This window comes from Poecilia mexicana, unplaced genomic scaffold (assembly GCF_051168715.1).
Source record: "Poecilia mexicana isolate PSO_F unplaced genomic scaffold, ASM5116871v1 scaffold_15, whole genome shotgun sequence".
NCBI classification, from domain to species: Eukaryota; Metazoa; Chordata; class Actinopteri; order Cyprinodontiformes; family Poeciliidae; genus Poecilia; species Poecilia mexicana.
Window position 1 is genome coordinate 30,507,260 of NW_028263384.1, and position 15,958 is coordinate 30,523,217.

Consider the following 15,958-nt stretch of genomic DNA (forward strand, 5'->3'; position numbering starts at 1 on the left):
GAATTTTGATCAATACTTCACAACCTGCAGTCACTCAGAAACCAGAAATAAATGGTTTTTATCATAGAACCACAAAATGCTGCGATACAACTTTAACTTCAGATCAGCCAGAACCAGAACCAGAACCAGCCCATCTCGTCCAGGTCCGTCTGAGCTGATTCATTGATCTGATTCAGTAAAGTGAACAGGTTCACCTCGTCCAGGTCCGTCTCCCGGTAGCAGCGCAGCGGCACGGCGTCCAGGTCTGTCTCAGAGTACTTGATGGACCGCCGGATGATGCCGGTCTTTGGGGCGGGGCCTCGGGGGTCAGGGGTCACCAGCTCCACCTCGACCTGCTGGACCTCGTGATGAGAGAGCTTCTGGTTCTGCTGGTCCCGCCCCCTCCTCTGACTGGTCGGCTGCAGGTGGAGGGAGGAGGGCGGGGTGGGGCTGGGCGAGCCGCTGGTCGGTGGCGTGACGGACGAAACGTCTGCATGAAGAGATTGAATAAACTTTATTAATCCCCAGGATGAAACGACGATTCAAAGAACAAAACAACAATTCATCCCTCACACAGTGAGTCCATCGAGTTTCCAGTTGCATGGGCCCCACTGGTGCCAGAATGGGTCCCATCGGGTCCAGAATGGGTCCCAACGGGGACAGAATGGGTCCCATCGGGTCCAGAATGGGTCCCAACGGGGACAGAATGGGTCCCATTGGGTGCATAATGGGTCCCATCGGAACCCGAGGGCTCTGCTTTAACCAGCCTGCTCATCCAGACGGACACCATCAGGTCTACAGTTCAGTCATTGAACTGATTCACTGATCTGAACAGATAATCTGTTCAGAATCAATTCTTGAACAGACTTCTGGTTCTGTTTTTCTCACAGATGTTCTGTGGTCCATTGCAACCCGTGCGGTTCTGGTCGGGTTCGACCCAGACCTTCAGGCAGCTGGGGCGGATCCAAACTAGAGGACCAGCTTTAACTCATTCACTGGTGAAACCTGCAGAACTTTCTGCTCAGAACCAAACCGGGCAGCTTGTTCTGAAGAACCAATGATCAGCTGGTTCCGTGGGTCCAGCTTGTCAGAACCGTTGAGGCCGACCGGAGTTGCCTGATGGAGGCAGACGACCTAAATAAAGGCCAGGAAGTGAGCTGGAGCTGGAAGGCTAAGCTGCTAATTGGCTTATTGGAAGCTGCTTGTTTACTTCTGCCGGTTCCCCAGCTCCTCACTCGGACTGTTACCGGGTTCTGGTTCTGAAGGTTCTGTCTGATAAGGCTCCGGATTCTCTTACCTCTGCTTCGGCGGCCCGGATCCGTCGGGCCTCCAAACAGAAAGTCCCACTTCGCCCTGGCGATCTTCTGGGACCGAGACGAAGGGCTGGACGGAGCGGTCCGGTCCGACTGCAGGAGAGGAACCAGAGACATGAAATCAGTCCGGTTCAATAACACCGGGTCTAACTGCAGCAGAACCAGGAAACCAGACCCGGATCAGTCCGTCTTTAACATTAGTTCCAGTCTGACATAAAGAACAGAGATTTCTTGGTTTCAACAGGAAACTTCTCATCAAAGAGGTCAGAGGTCACATGTGGGGTCCCCCCAAGGCTCCATCCTAGGACCCCTCTTATTCAATATCTACATGCTCCCACTGACTCAGGTTACAACAGGAAATAAGATCAGTTACTAGAGGTGTGCCGATCGATCGGTCACCGATCATAATCGGGCCGATTTTCGTGAAAAAGTGCATGCTCGGTGATCGGCGATCATTGTCTCTTTTACCGATACCGATCACCTGCTTCTCATTTCCAGCCTGCCTGTGCAGCTGGTCTCCTCTTTCCTTCACTGCGCAAACGCGCAGCAACAAATCCTAAGCGATGTGGAACTATAACGCACTGAGTGAAAGGGGAAGTTTGCGTGTTGTGGGGAAAATTGAAGCAGGTCAAAATGCATCAACACAACGAAGCTAATAAGGCATAAAAACAATGAGATACTTGACGGAGTTTGGCTGCATCGAGGCTCACTGCAGTAAAAAAGACATACGGAGGATCAGACAGCAGGTAAAGCAGCGCACAGCTACAAACACTCACCCGGATTAGCATGACGGTCAGAAAGCTAAACAAATAACCTGGAAAATTATTTAAGTCTTCGAGCTGCGATGTCAGACGCTGGTTCTGCTCTCCTGTTGAACCGCTGCTACGCTACAGGTAGTAATATCTGACAGACGGAGCTTCGCTTCTGCTCCACCTGGTAGTGACTCTCACACCGAACCTGCTTAAAGCTGCAGCATCTAACTTAAAAAATACATTTTACCTACGTATTAAAACTTTCGCTGTCCTAACATGAGACAGATAATCTCTGAGAAAAGAACCGATCTCCTCCCTGATCTGCATAATTACTCCGCTCAGTCAGAAACAGCCAATCAGAGCTAGCAGTAATCAGCTAGCCGCCATGCTAACAGGAAGTTTTCATTCAGTAACTCTGGATTGTTTATTGTAATGGAACCTGTTTTTGCCTTTGAATGTTAAGTTTTATACTTGAACTTCTTGGCAATGTTGAGAGGTTTTATTTTGGCTCTTTGCGTTATTTAGCCTCTTCAGAGCCTTCATATGTTATCAGTCTGTTAAAGATAGTATATCAATAGCAGTACAATTTGCACAATGCCTGTTTTGTTTAGTTTTCTTCTTGGAAAAAGTTATTAAAAACAAGTGTTTGTCTAAATTAAGGTGAATTCATGGTTCCTTTTTCCACATAATGTAACTGGTAGTGTTTATGATAAAAAAAATAAATAAAATAATTATGTGATCGGTATCGGTGATCGGTATCGGTGATCGGTATCGGTGTATCGGCCCTCATGGGTGATCGGTATCGGTATCGGCAGGAAAAAACCTGATCGGCACATCCCTATCAGTTACCATGACGACGCAGATGATACACAGCTCTACATTATGATGTCACCAGGTGACCTTTGACCCCATCCAATCACTGAACAGATGCTGAGAACAGATAAATGTGAGGATGAGACAAAACTTTCTGCAGCTGAACAGAAACAAAACTGAAGTTATTATTGGACCTAAAGAAGAACGATCTACAGTTATAGATCTATAGTCAGCTTCAGTTCTTCCAGTTGGAAACCAGAGATCAGGCTGACCTCTGACCTGACCCTTCGGTTCCTCAGTGGTCCTTCTAGCAGCTGCAGAACATTCAGGACCAGAGGACTAAAGTCTCAGATCAGAGAAACTCATCCAGGCTTTTAGTGGCTTTGATTCCTGCAACCAGAACCAATCAGGTTCTGGTTCTGCTCTGCATCCCCACAACCAGAACCAAATAAGGAGAAGCAGCATTCAGCTTCTATGCACCACAGATCTGGAACGAACTTCCATATTAGTGAATGATGTGTGTCCTGATAGTGAGGACGGACAGCAGATCCGTTGTCCATCCCAACCAGGGCAGTGAGCAGACCAGGAGGTCCAACACTGCTTCCTGAGGAAAACATTAAATATGTTTGTTTCTGATAAAGGTTTATTGAGATCTAACATTCTCCCCAAACACACCGTGGACCAGTCCCGCCTCTCCCATCCCCTCCAGCCAACCTGCATCCCAGAACCGCCGTCCGTAGTACAATGGCTGGAATGGCTGGAGGTTTCAGGGGACACGCTGTGTCCCAGGCTTCCTGTGACCCCACTGGAACTGGAGGACAACGTCCCCGGGGGTGGACCATGATCCTGAGTCTCTTTCTGGTTCTTGGACATTCCTAGAACCAGCAGCTGGCACTCCTGGGCCAGCTGTTTATGGACTCCTCGAGCATCCGGTCTACAGCGCTGATCGCTGCTCTGAGTGTGAACTCCAGAAGACGACTGATGGACAGTTTGTCCTTTGGAGGTCCATCTCCCCGGCAGACACTCTGCCCTCTGGCTGGATGCGTTTCCTCTGGGGACCTCGGGGCTGGATGCTGGTGACCCATCCAGCAGACCATCATGCTGCCTCTGCTCCAGGACCAGAGGTCTATGGTCTCTGGTGTGCTGGGTCGACTGGTACCGGTGCAAGTTGGATCCATCTTTAGATGGTGACGATGTCCGCGTCAGTCGGGGATCCAACATGGGCGACCCGGAAGCAGGTACCCGATCCAACTTACTTAGCAAGGCAGGAGATACTGGTAGAGCTCTTTTGGATATTCCAGGAGAAATGCATCCTGGTTTCGTTTGAGGTACCAATGTTTCTGGTTTCCGATTCTGGTTCCAGTTCTCCGTCTGCAAAGCCTCAAGGGGAGATTGCCATAGAGGAGATTCTTTTGGGAACGTCCCTGAAAGTTTGGGACTCTCAGATCTCACAGAATCAACGTCAGAGGGAGTCGGAGAGGGGGTCCATTTGTACCGTCTCTCTGCAGAACAAGCAGAGATTCTGTTGGACTCTCCAAAAACCTTACAATCCAGATCAGAGATGGAGTATGGAGAGATGCTCCTCCTGTCACTGATGGGACTGTTTGCATCGCTGGTTCTGCTGCTACAGCGGGACGGATGGTACGGACTCCTACTGCGGGGATCATTGGAGTTGAAGCTCACAGGTTCTGCTGCAGTATGACAGGTGCTGGTCCTGGTTCCAACACCATGGCAGGACCTCCCAGCTTGGTGCTCAGTCCTAAAAGGAATCTCATGCTGAATGTCTGTGGGTCTTCCTGCAGGTAATGGGGGGTGAAATTTATAGGGCAACCTGTGACCATCTTCATGCAGCCAGGACTTCTGTGGGCTTTGAGTAAGACCTTGTGGTCGGGCCATTGAGTAGAAAGAATCTCCGGTTTGAGCACATAGGCGGTCAGATGCAGGACTTCTGGGTAATCGGTTCACTGAACCATGACAGAACCTTCGATCCATCTCCAGGAGTTCAGTCCTGGACGGTAGGGTCAAAGTACTGCGGGACAGGACGGGCGATCCTCCCAAAGACCGGCAGCGAGGAGGCTGAGAGGGTCGAGGTAAAGATGGACTGTGGCTCCCTGAAGCATGGACTGCAAACCTGCGTCTTAGTTCTGGAGACCCAAACTCCTCTAAGGCCCGGTGGGTAGCATCTCTGGCCACTGCATCCATGGTTGCCTTTGAAAGGTAGGGTTGCCCCCATGAGGAGTCTCTCCTTGGCTGCTGTTGGTGGCTGTTGCCATGTAAGGTTTCATCGCCGTACCATATTGGGTCACTCATCCTCTTCGTCAGATGAGCAGCAAGGTGCTGGCCCTCCGATTTTCTGTTAGGATCCTGTTGGTGTCCAGCCATGCTGCTGATGCTGCCTTTCTCTATGTACCCAAAGGACACCAAAGACATCTGTCCATCTTCATCCACCGTCTCTGGAACCTCACAAGACCTGGGATGGGTGGTGTAGGTGGAGGGGACAGTCAGCCAGTGTGAAGATGTAGAAGATTGAAAGGAGGGATCAAAACTTTCATCCAAAGTTTCCTGATGGTGTAACTGGGCTGCAGAGGAGTGAGGGTTCTGGAGCTGGAAGCTGACTGAATGCCTAGAAGAAGACTTAGGGGAACAGTAGTTCGCCCTTGCTGAACAGCGCTGTACCTCCGGAGAAAGATCTGGACTCCGGTTTGGACTGGACTGGCTGGAGCTCCTTTGGGAGTTAGAGACGAGATCTGGACATTGCAGCATCAACTGGTTGGTTCCACCATCGCCTCGGCCCAGGAACTTCTCGTCGTCTTCCGAAACGGACCGGACTTCCACATAGAGGTGGAGAACTTTACCTGGCTGAGACATAGTGGCCACTTTAGCAACCTGCTCCTTCCTGCTAGCTAAATACGCAGCGGGGTGCTGGACTTCCATGAACCCAGCAGAACCCTGAAGCCTATGGTGTTTGGTCGAGAGAGCAGCAGGTCCATTGTCCATCAGCTCCTACAACCTGCAGCGAGAAAAACAAACCGAAGAAAAGTCAGTCAACATCTCAACTCATCAAGTCATTGAGCTCAAAGTTCTCCGTGTTTGAGACTGAACTAAAAGATGTTCTTTACACCCAAACCTAGACTTCTAATGTCTGAAGCAGTTGTCTAAATCCACAAGAACCACAGGTTGGACTTCTCAGCTGCTTCTCAGATCCCTCATTTCCTGTTCACATTCTTCACTTCCTGTCCACATCCCTCACTTCCTGTCTACACCCTTCACTTCCTGTCCACATCCCTCACTTCCTGTATACATCCTTCACTTCCTGTCTACACCCTTCACTTCCTGTCTACACCCTTCACTTCCTGTCCACATCCTTCACTTCCTGTCTACATCCCTCACTTCCTGTCCAGATACTTTGGTTTGACTGACAGGAAGTAACGCTTATTGTTAACTTTATTTACTGTGTGACGTCTGTCTGAGTTGACCCATTTTTATCAGACGCTGACCTCTGACCCTGGCTTACAGCTATACTGGTCCCTGACCATTGAGACAGGCCGGAGGTCCAAACCTTCAGGTAGAGAAACAACTTCCTACTGAAACAGGAAGAGGCTGAGGAGTTCAACTCTGCTTAGAATGGTCAGGTACATGAACTGGACTGAAACCGGGTCAAACCAGAACCAAGGTCCAAGCAACAAACAGAACCCTTAAGGTGGAATGCAGAGTCCAGACCACCTTAAGAGACACCAGGAAGGTTTGGATCCCAGGAGGAGCAGAAGATTTTCACTGTGTGTGTGTGTCTGTGTACTCTTGGTCTGATAAGCAGTTAGCCCTACTTTTCTTGGACTCTGCTAATAGGATTCCCTCACCATCCCCTCCTCCTCCCAGCATGCATCATTCAGGGGCTGACACACGCACGCACGCACACGCGCACACACACACACACACACACACACACACGCACATCTTTGCATGCAGACACATGTGCAGCTGTAACCTTACCTGAGTGTCCTCTGTCCTTACTGCTGCAGTGACGACTCCTGTGTTGCCGTGGTAACCTCCATTTCCTCCTTCCTCTCCTCAGTAACCTGGTCTTTCTCGTCCTCTTCGTCCTCCTCTTCCTCTCTGAACACTTGTTGTCTGCAACAGAGCCGGCTCATCGTGGATTTACAGACTCCTCCTCTACGTCCTCTTCCTCCAAAAGATGCTAGCCCCGCCCACCTTCCCTCCAGCCAATGAGCAACTGAGTTGGCTGCTTCAGCAAATGACTGGGTAGATGGGGTGGGACTACAGACCTGATCAGGAAACATAAACACTCATATCAATGAACTGTGATGTCACTGTGCTGCATTCTGATTGGCTGAGGGCGCCTCACCAGGCAGAACCAATCAGATGCAGGCTGGCACCAATCAACCCAAATCGAGTCCCTGATTGGTCAGAATGAGACGCTACTGACCACACCATCAGAAAACAAGCTTACCTAAGCTGAGCTGAGGTCAGAGGTCACTGAAGAAAGCTGGAAGTGAAAGCAGTTGTCAGGTTGGTGGCTGCTGGTTTCTGCAGAACATCTGATCCCAGATTAACCTTCTCACCAGGGTCACCGGGGTCACCTGGAGCTGCTGGCAAACTCTGGTCTACTATGGAGTCACCAAAGTCTACTATGGTGACTCCCTCCTTTTAGGCGCAGCAGGGGCTCATTTGGTTCTGATTGGTTCTTCTGGACGATAGTTGAGTCGTTGCCGTTTGGATTGTTATTCCCTCTGGTCCTGAATGCTTACTTTCACCCAGTTGTTATGACGCGTAACCATAGCAACAAGGTATGTTGTTATATTTTTACATCAGCTTATCAGCATCTCAAAAACTGAAATTACACCTGAACTTTGACCCCAGATCCTGAGGAGCTTCATGGATGCAAAAAGACAAAGGACATTAAAAACCATCTCTAACATTTTTCTATCCAGACAGATTTAAAGAGGAGCAGCAAAAGCAAAGGAAGTGGATCAGCAGAGCAACAAGAATCTGGTTTCTGCTGCCAGAGCCTTCTTCTGATTCGCTGCAGCACTGACTGCTACAGGAGATCCTTCCTGCCCACAGCATCACCATCCACACCGACTCTTAAAGATGACACAAGATCATTTACCTTTGGGATAAATAAAAACTTGATCAAATAAATTGAATAAAAGCTGAAACTAAAACTTTAACAGAAATTTCCCCCAAAAATGAAGTTGAATATTGGACAATTAAAAAACAACACAATAAAAGATTTAAACAGGAACAGCAAATAACTGTAGCATTACCTGAACTAATGATAATTCAGGTGAAATCAGTGAGAGCAGCAGGTGAGGAAGAGGAGGAGCAGCCTCAGCTCTTCCTCTGACTGGACCCTGAAACCAGCTGAGCATTATGATCAGAACCAGTCTTTATTAAACACTTCCTGTGGTCATCAACAGCTCGTCTCTGATTGGCTGAGCTCGGACTCGGCGTGTATTGATCTGACTCAAACTGTCCTCTATAAGGTCACTGGACCTCCTGCATCCCAGAACCAGGCGGATGGAGCCGGTCCAGTTCGGCATCTTTCTATAAATACCATCCGTCTTATTTGTTCATTCATTATTAGAAATACCATTTTAAAAACGAAACTCCTCTTTATGCTCCATTAACAGTCGTGTCGCTTCTCAGCTGGATTCGGGAGCAAATATCTCCTTTCAGAAACTGGGCTTTTTATTATTTTACAGTAATATTCGGAACCGAGCTGCACTATGTGTGCTGTTTGACATTATTCTGTCTAATAAAAGTGTGTTTTATGATTCGGCTGGCAGTTGATCTCTGAATGCTCAACTTTAATGCGGACATTTCCAGGAACTCCTGGTTGTTGCTGGAGGCGCTCAGCAGGGTGGACCGTCTCTTCAACAACACCAGGGTTTGAAAAAGTGGGAATGTTACTTCCAGAAAAAGTTCTTTAGTGCAGTTAAATGAGCGCCGAATTGTTCAGGAACAACTTTTATACCGACCCAGACTGCAGCGGAGGTCTGCCGCAGGTCTAATCCAATAAACACGAGAATAAACTGAAATCTTGATGTCTTTTAACCGAGTTCCGCGCAGTGGTGTCTTACCTCCAGCAGCGGACAGAAGCTGGGGGCTCAGCAGCCCCTGGAAGAAAACAGAAGTGCGGATATGGACTCGCTCTGCAGGTCCATCCCCGGTACTGGTGTCGGTACCGCTCAGAGAGGGTAGCTGGGGCAATAACGGTAATCTGCGTTGCCTCGCGGGGAGAAAGAGCAGAAACCCGGCTGAGAACGGGAGGACGGCCCGTTGGTTCCGTTTGGCGCTCCGCTTGCCCTCCGCTTCACTCTTTAATCAAATTTTTATTTGATTTTATTGATATTTTCCAGGCAGCTGCTGCACTTTAGTTTACCTTCTCCACGGTGACTTCAACTTCCGCATCGTTTGAGTGACGTAGCGTAACGTCAGGCAGACCAACCAATCAGAGAACAGGAAAAATGTTTTTAAAGGGAATTTAATTTTTGTTTAGAAAACTGATTCCTGAGCGAAAAGTCACAAAAACCTTTGACTGTTTTCAGGAAGCAATTCAGAGTTTATTGAAAATTAACATGTTTGGATTCATAACAGCTTAATAATTCATATTTAACTTAAATCCGCCTATAAAAGTGATCCTGGACCGTTTTCCTATGATCTGAATCTGGATTATTTTCCTCCTGCTGAACAGTAAAAGCAGCCCAGCTTTCAGAAAGCTGTAGTTCCTGCTGAGCTCCAACAGGGGGCGCTCATTCCCCACTTCAGGATCTGTCTGGTTTTAAACAGAAGATCTTCAAGGAACGGCTCAGGTGTTGAGACCTTTGTCCTCATGCCAGTGGTCGCGGGTTCGATTCCCAGCCTGGCGACATTTGCTGCATGTCTTCCCCCTCTCTTAAAACCTCTTTCCTGTCGGACTACTTTCGGATGAAGGCCACTAGAGCCAACAAAACCTTTAAAACAAATAACTTTATATACAAAAGGGTAAAATAAAAAAATAATGTGTGCCTTTTAAGATAAACACTACCATTTTTTTAACGTGCAAAAATATATTGAAATATATTTAGTAAAGGGTCTGTTACAGCAAAAGTAAAAATATAACGGAGGATCTGCTTAAATTTCTGAAGAGTTTCTGATTATTAAAATGAAGAGGCAGTGTATGTTTTTGTCAGATTCTTTGAAATGAATAAATGGGGTTTTTTCATTCCATTTCTTATTGTGGACATCATATTTTGTTAGAATTATACTTATATTTATTATATATTTAATTTGAAGAAAAGCCTGAATTACTATGTTATGATAAAATAAAACTTTATCTTATTTACTGTGAAGAGCAGAACATTTCTGTGTTTTTCTGTTCCTGATCTCGTCTGCAGCCTGCGACCGAAGAGACGCTACAGAGAATCGCTCAAGTTTCACCTCTTCCTCTTCTGCTTCTCTCTTGATCTCTGAGAATAAATGATTTTCCTCTTAATCTGATTTTCTAAATAAAATGTGCATAATTTCTCTGACTCAGTGTTTCACTATTGGCTCATGAGAAAATTATTTTACAATTAAAAACAAGGAATATTTGCAATTTTGATCAAATAATTTTCTTTCTAAATATTTCTGTCAGGATTTTTTGCAGATCCGACCCAAAATGTCTCGGTCTGGTTTTATCATCAGAACGTCAGCCGGCTCTTCCTGCTGCTCTGGTGATGTCACCGTTTACCTGACCTGGGGTCACCTGGGGGTCACCGGGTCACTGCAGCTTTCTGGTCGGGCCTTAAAATCTGCATTTTAATGAACAACAAAGTATCACAATATGCTTTTATGAAATATAAATTATATTAAATTTTTCCTTAGTGAAGCTAAACTATGAAATGAACCGGAGCTTCATAACTTCCTCTGACCGTCGCTCTGCCTGGTTCTGGTCGGTGTTCTGGAGCCTCCTCCCCGATCTGCAGGGATTAAAAACCTCGACTGACTCAGAATCACCATCAACCTTCAGATATCAGAGTTTATTCTGATCATTCGCTGCACCAATAATCAATATTGCTTCACGTTTCTCTAAGACGATCTCAGGACCTCCAGCTTTATCTGCTGACCCTTTGAGGCCCAAGGCCCCCATGTTGGACACCATGGTATACAAAAATGAAAGCTGAAAGTTTTAAACACTGAGATGATTAATTTCCGTTTCAGCACCAGCTTTGATCTCCTCATTAATATTGATCAGAAAGATCGGATCAATATTGTTTTCAGATTCTCTGTGAAACAGATCATCGGCTGACAAAATCAGCTTCATCTCGTCCTGCTGGCAGACACGTACGGACCGGTGACGTCACCTGGTGAGAATGACCGAAACGTCATGGCTCACCTGGAGGCCCCGCCCCAAGGCTTTATAACGAGGCGGCCAGGTGAGGGGGGCAGACCGCAGGAAGCAGCGCTCTGGTCGGATCGGACCTCCAGGATTTGGTGACGATGCTGCAGATGAACGAGTCGGAGCTCCAGCTGCGGCTGGTGGCGTTCAGCTTCGAGACGCGCTTCGATGAGCGCGGAGCGATCCAGTGGATGCAGGAGAACTGGTGAGAGCTGCTCTTCTTCTTCTTCTCTTCTGCTGCTGCTCTTCTTCTTCTCTCGGGTTCCCCAGCGGGGTCAGAGGGTCAGGAGAAGGAACATCTACCTTTAAAGTTCCTGACTCCATTAAGAATCTCCACTTCTTTAAATAATACTGACTTAAATTTAGAACACTACATCCATCTACAATGATTCAGGTGGTTTAACTACCGACCCAGTCAAGACCTTGTTTCGGCTGACCCACTCGGAACCGAGAAGTCCGTATTAAGGCGCAGTTTCACTGAAACCGGTCTGATTTAATAGAAACTGCTCCAATGAATCCGTTGCTACAGCAACACAGTCAATAATCCTCTCGTGTGTTTTCTGTGTATGGGGCTGCTGGGGGTCTTTACAGGTCCATTTCTCAAGCCGAATGGAGGAACTGACGTCACTATTTCAGATAAATATTAAATATATTTTAGTAATTGAGGCTGAGAACGGAACTGTCTAAAATCTGGAAATGCCCCCGATTTATGAATGAGGTTCGGTGCTGAACGGATTAAAGGGGCTGGACTGAGTCAGCCCGAGGCGTTATGTAAGCACTTGCGGTCAGAGGAAGGCGGCGGCAGGTGAGGCGCCGTTACGTCACAGACCCGGTATGTGATTATTCGTGGATCCGGTCGGACCGGTTCCTGTCCGGAATGCAGTCCTGATGAAACCTGGACGGAACGTGCTGGAATGACCGATCCGCCGGAAGTACATCAAAACATGTTTACAATGTTGGCTACGCCTCAAGTTTGTCGAGAAGTCACGTGATGGTGTTTGACAGGATTTTGTCCAATATTTTTTCATGGACAGAACCACCAAAACTTGGATCTGGTCAAAAGCGGGTCGTGTTTGAGAACCTGGAAGGTTTTTCACAATGTTCTGATCGGTCTCTGCGGGTCTTCTGGTTCTGATGATTCTAATGACTCTCCTTCTGTCCCGCAGGAACAAGTCGTTCATGTTCAGCGTGCTGTACGCCGCCCTGGTGTTCGGAGGTCAGCACTTCATGAAGCCTCGGCCCAAACTGAACCTGCGGCTGCCGCTGGTCCTCTGGTCGCTGAGCCTGGCCGTGTTCAGGTAAGAACACCTGGAACCTGCAGCAGGTGGTGCTGCATCACCTGCTGTTGCTGCAGCAGCTCCATCTGGCCAAAGTCCATCCAGAACCAGTAGAAACCAGGCGGGACGCCGCCTCCCTCCACACTACACCCGTCTCCATAGTAACCAGGTTTTGCTTTGGGTCCCCACCCGGATTCCTGGCTGGGCGAGTTAGTGCTGCTGACGCATTGCCATGGCAACGGGCCCCACACCTGCAGCTCAGGTGCGTTTTGTTTGGAGTGAGTGGAGGTGTCGGCTCACCTGGTTCAGAACAAAGGTTCCTTTCAAAGCATCTGGAGTCGGTTCTGTTGACCCAGAGGGCCAACCTGTGACCCCGCCTCATTACATTAATATCAACCAGAGGTCCGGCTGGTTCTGATTCCCGCTGGGCGGGTCGGGTGTCGGACCGGTTCTGAGATCAGATGATGTCATCAGGAAGTTTCTGTGAACTCTTCGGTTCTGATGCATTCCTGGAAGCTGTGACCAGCTGCTGCTCCTGTCTCCACGGCTGTGGCTTCCTGTCCTCATGGCTCTGTTTCCTGTTCTATCCTCAGCATCATCGGAGCGATCCGGACCGGGTCCTACATGCTGCACATCCTGAGCACCAGCGGCTTCAGACGCTCCATCTGCGACCAGAGCTTCTACAATGGACCCGTCAGCAAGTTCTGGGCCTACGCCTTCGTCCTCAGCAAGGCTCCAGAACTCGGTGAGTTGATCCTCAGTCAGAACGTAAACGGACCAGAAGATCAGGGTTCAGTTCTATGAGCGGATCGGGTCGGTTTGGGCCACTTCTAATCTGCAGGATTTAAAATGTTCTGGAAGATGAATATGAAGGGTAACCGGGTCCAAAGCAGCTGCATTAATTCTGACCATGTGACCCACATGTGGCGTGGCCACACCTCCTCTAACACTGGAGTCAACTTTTAGCTTAGCGCTTTGGCTAACTAAACACTTAGCTTCACTTAAACCTATTTTCCCTTGACTGTTAAACTTTTAGTTAACCAAAACATCAAGTCAGACTTTTATCGACCTAGTAATTCAAATAGATTTTTATATTCATGCTCTTATTTTGAAGGGGGTGAAGACAAAAATATGTGGGTATTAACATATTTTGCGCTTTACCATTAGATTAGCTTTCACTAGCTACCATATTGGAGTAGTGCATTAGCCACTACTGGTATAGCATTGGCAGAATTGACGTCTGATTAGCGATTTTGGGTTAGCGCAGCTAAATTCTTGGTGCCCACCACTAAGCACCATTAAAGTTGCTGAGTCATTAATGTCTTTTTGTTTTCCGTCTCCAAGGCGACACGGCGTTCGTGGTGCTCAGGAAGCAGAAGCTGCTCTTCCTCCACTGGTACCACCACATCACAGTGCTGCTCTACTCCTGGTATTCCTACAAAGACATGGTGGCCGGCGGCGGCTGGTTCATGACCATGAACTACACCGTGCACGCGCTCATGTACAGCTACTACGCCGCGCGCGCCGCCGGCTTCCGCGTGCCCCGCCCCTTCGCCGTGGTCATCACCAGCGCCCAGATCGCCCAGATGGCGATGGGGCTGACGGTGAGCGGCCTGGTGTACCGCTGGATGCAGCAGGGCGACTGTCCGTCCCGCATGGACAACATCACCTGGGCCACGCTCATGTACCTCAGCTACCTGCTGCTCTTCTCCAACTTCTTCTACCAGACCTACCTGCGCCGCGAAGCCAAGGCCAAGAGCCAGTAGGACCTGCCGCACCGGAGGGCGGCGCTGCTGAGCTGACCTGACGCTGCCGCAGCAAATGAAGGGAAACCAGCGCAGAAGACGGAGTTCATTTATGTCTGGGAAGTGAAGGAGCGTTTCAGGACCCGCTGATTCCTGACTGCAGGTCCAAAGATGGTTCCGATCTAAAGAAACAAACATAAAGCTCAGCTGCTGAACAGAGGTCCGAAAATATTCACGATATTTTGTTTAAATTTATCAGCTTTGGACCCAGAAAATGTTCTGAACCATTATTACCTTCAGCCTCATTTCCAAAATATTTGAAATATGTAAAATATATATATTTACAATCTGAACCATTAGAACCCGTCTGGTCCGATACACTGGTTCTACTGTTTCCTGGTGAACCCATTTTGGCTGGCGAGAGGAAACCGGGTCAGAACTGGAACTTAAACTTTTACTTCTGTAAATATTTCCATCAGTTTGTCTTTAAAGTGTCAAACTTCTGATTCTGGAACCGATCCAAAAGAACCGGTTTAGATTCAGCTCAGCAACGCGCTCCTGGTTTTTAACGAGGCATGAAGGCAGCTGATTGGCTGCTGGAAGGTCACATGTCTCACGTGACTAAGCTCATCCTGTTGGGGTCTCACGTGTTGGAGCTGGTTCTGGTCGGTGTGATTGTGGAAACGGGTTGGAGTTCTGAAGGAAACCAGCAGCTGACGTCACAGCTGGTGTCCATGACGAAGACGAGATCTTCCACCAAATGATCACCTGGACGTTTTCCTGGGAGGGAAATTGGGATATTTATGGTTATTTATTGTTTAAAAATGTAATAAAATGACATTTTCAATTTGTTCATTTTGGGGGGTTTTCTAGCTTGGTTCATCTGCATGAAACAGAATCTGGTATCATTTGAAATATTTTCAGGATCTGGAGCCAAACGAGCCGCTAAACCTGATCAATACAAACTGGGTTCTACTGCAAATCTGAATAATGAACATTTTCTGGTCTCATTATCCAGCAGAACCGACTCACGAGCAAAACATCCTCACTTCCACCAGAAGGAATCAATAAATCTGGTTTATCTGGACCAGCGGTGCTCGGGTCCAGCCCAGAGCCGCCGTCCTGCTCCAACACTGAGTCGGATGGTTGGTTCGTTACCAGGCCCGTCCAGAGCTGAATGGCTGCGGAGGGAATTCGGCCATTTGACCCAAACCTGATCAGGTCTCAGGTGTTTCCATGGGTTCGTGTTTAATCTGAAAACTCAGAATATAAATCTGTTAAACTTTAATGTTCCGTTTTAGTGTTGTGACTCTGAAGGCGCAGAGCGCCCCCTGGTGGAGCCAGTGGTCACTGCAGCTTCAAACCTGCAGATGTTGAATCACCAGGACTAACTTTAAATCGCTGGTCTCAAAAGTTTCTTTTTCATGATTTTCCCAGTATTTTCAGAATCCTTTGAGTTCTGATGACGTGAAGTTTTAAACACATTCAGACCAAAACGGTGTTAAACTTTAAAGTTAATCCTCCTGAAGTTTTGGTTACATTCGAGTTCAAATATATATATATATATATTTTTTTAATTGTGAAATGTACTAAAAAGTTATTTGTTGTATTACTGACACTTAAATCTGTCAGAAATCTGAAATTAGTCTCAATTCATCTGTTTTGCTCAGAATATCCAATTACAATTGAGAAAAGATTG

The 15,958-nt window shown here is 47.7% G+C and overlaps 2 protein-coding genes across 3 annotated transcripts in view; one reads left to right on the forward strand and one right to left on the reverse strand.

Moving 5' to 3' along the window:
* Window positions 1-8,093, reverse strand: part of psda (pleckstrin and Sec7 domain containing a) — a 40,239-nt gene extending 32,146 nt beyond the window's left edge. The window contains exons 1-5 of one of the 2 annotated variants that reach the window (XM_088013355.1): window positions 7,326-8,093; window positions 6,848-7,140; window positions 3,572-5,867; window positions 1,277-1,385; window positions 195-469 (exon numbers count right to left, since the gene is read on the reverse strand). In XM_088013355.1, coding sequence (XP_087869481.1) covers window positions 195-469; window positions 1,277-1,385; window positions 3,572-5,854 — 2,667 coding nt within the window. In that variant the 5' untranslated portion in view covers window positions 5,855-5,867; window positions 6,848-7,140; window positions 7,326-8,093. Of the gene's footprint in view, window positions 1-194; window positions 470-1,276; window positions 1,386-3,571; window positions 5,868-6,847; window positions 7,290-7,325 lie in introns of those variants that run through there. The other variant, XM_014967857.2, reaches the window with a different exon arrangement.
* A 3,206-nt stretch (window positions 8,094-11,299) lies between these two features.
* Window positions 11,300-15,114, forward strand: LOC106903852 (very long chain fatty acid elongase 6). The gene is made up of 4 exons (XM_014967865.2): window positions 11,300-11,442; window positions 12,404-12,535; window positions 13,108-13,259; window positions 13,859-15,114. The coding sequence occupies exons 1-4, from the start codon at window positions 11,339-11,341 to the stop codon at window positions 14,278-14,280; spliced, it is 810 nt and encodes a 269-aa protein (XP_014823351.1). The 5' UTR covers window positions 11,300-11,338; the 3' UTR covers window positions 14,281-15,114.
* Window positions 15,115-15,958: the final 844 nt, after the last annotated feature.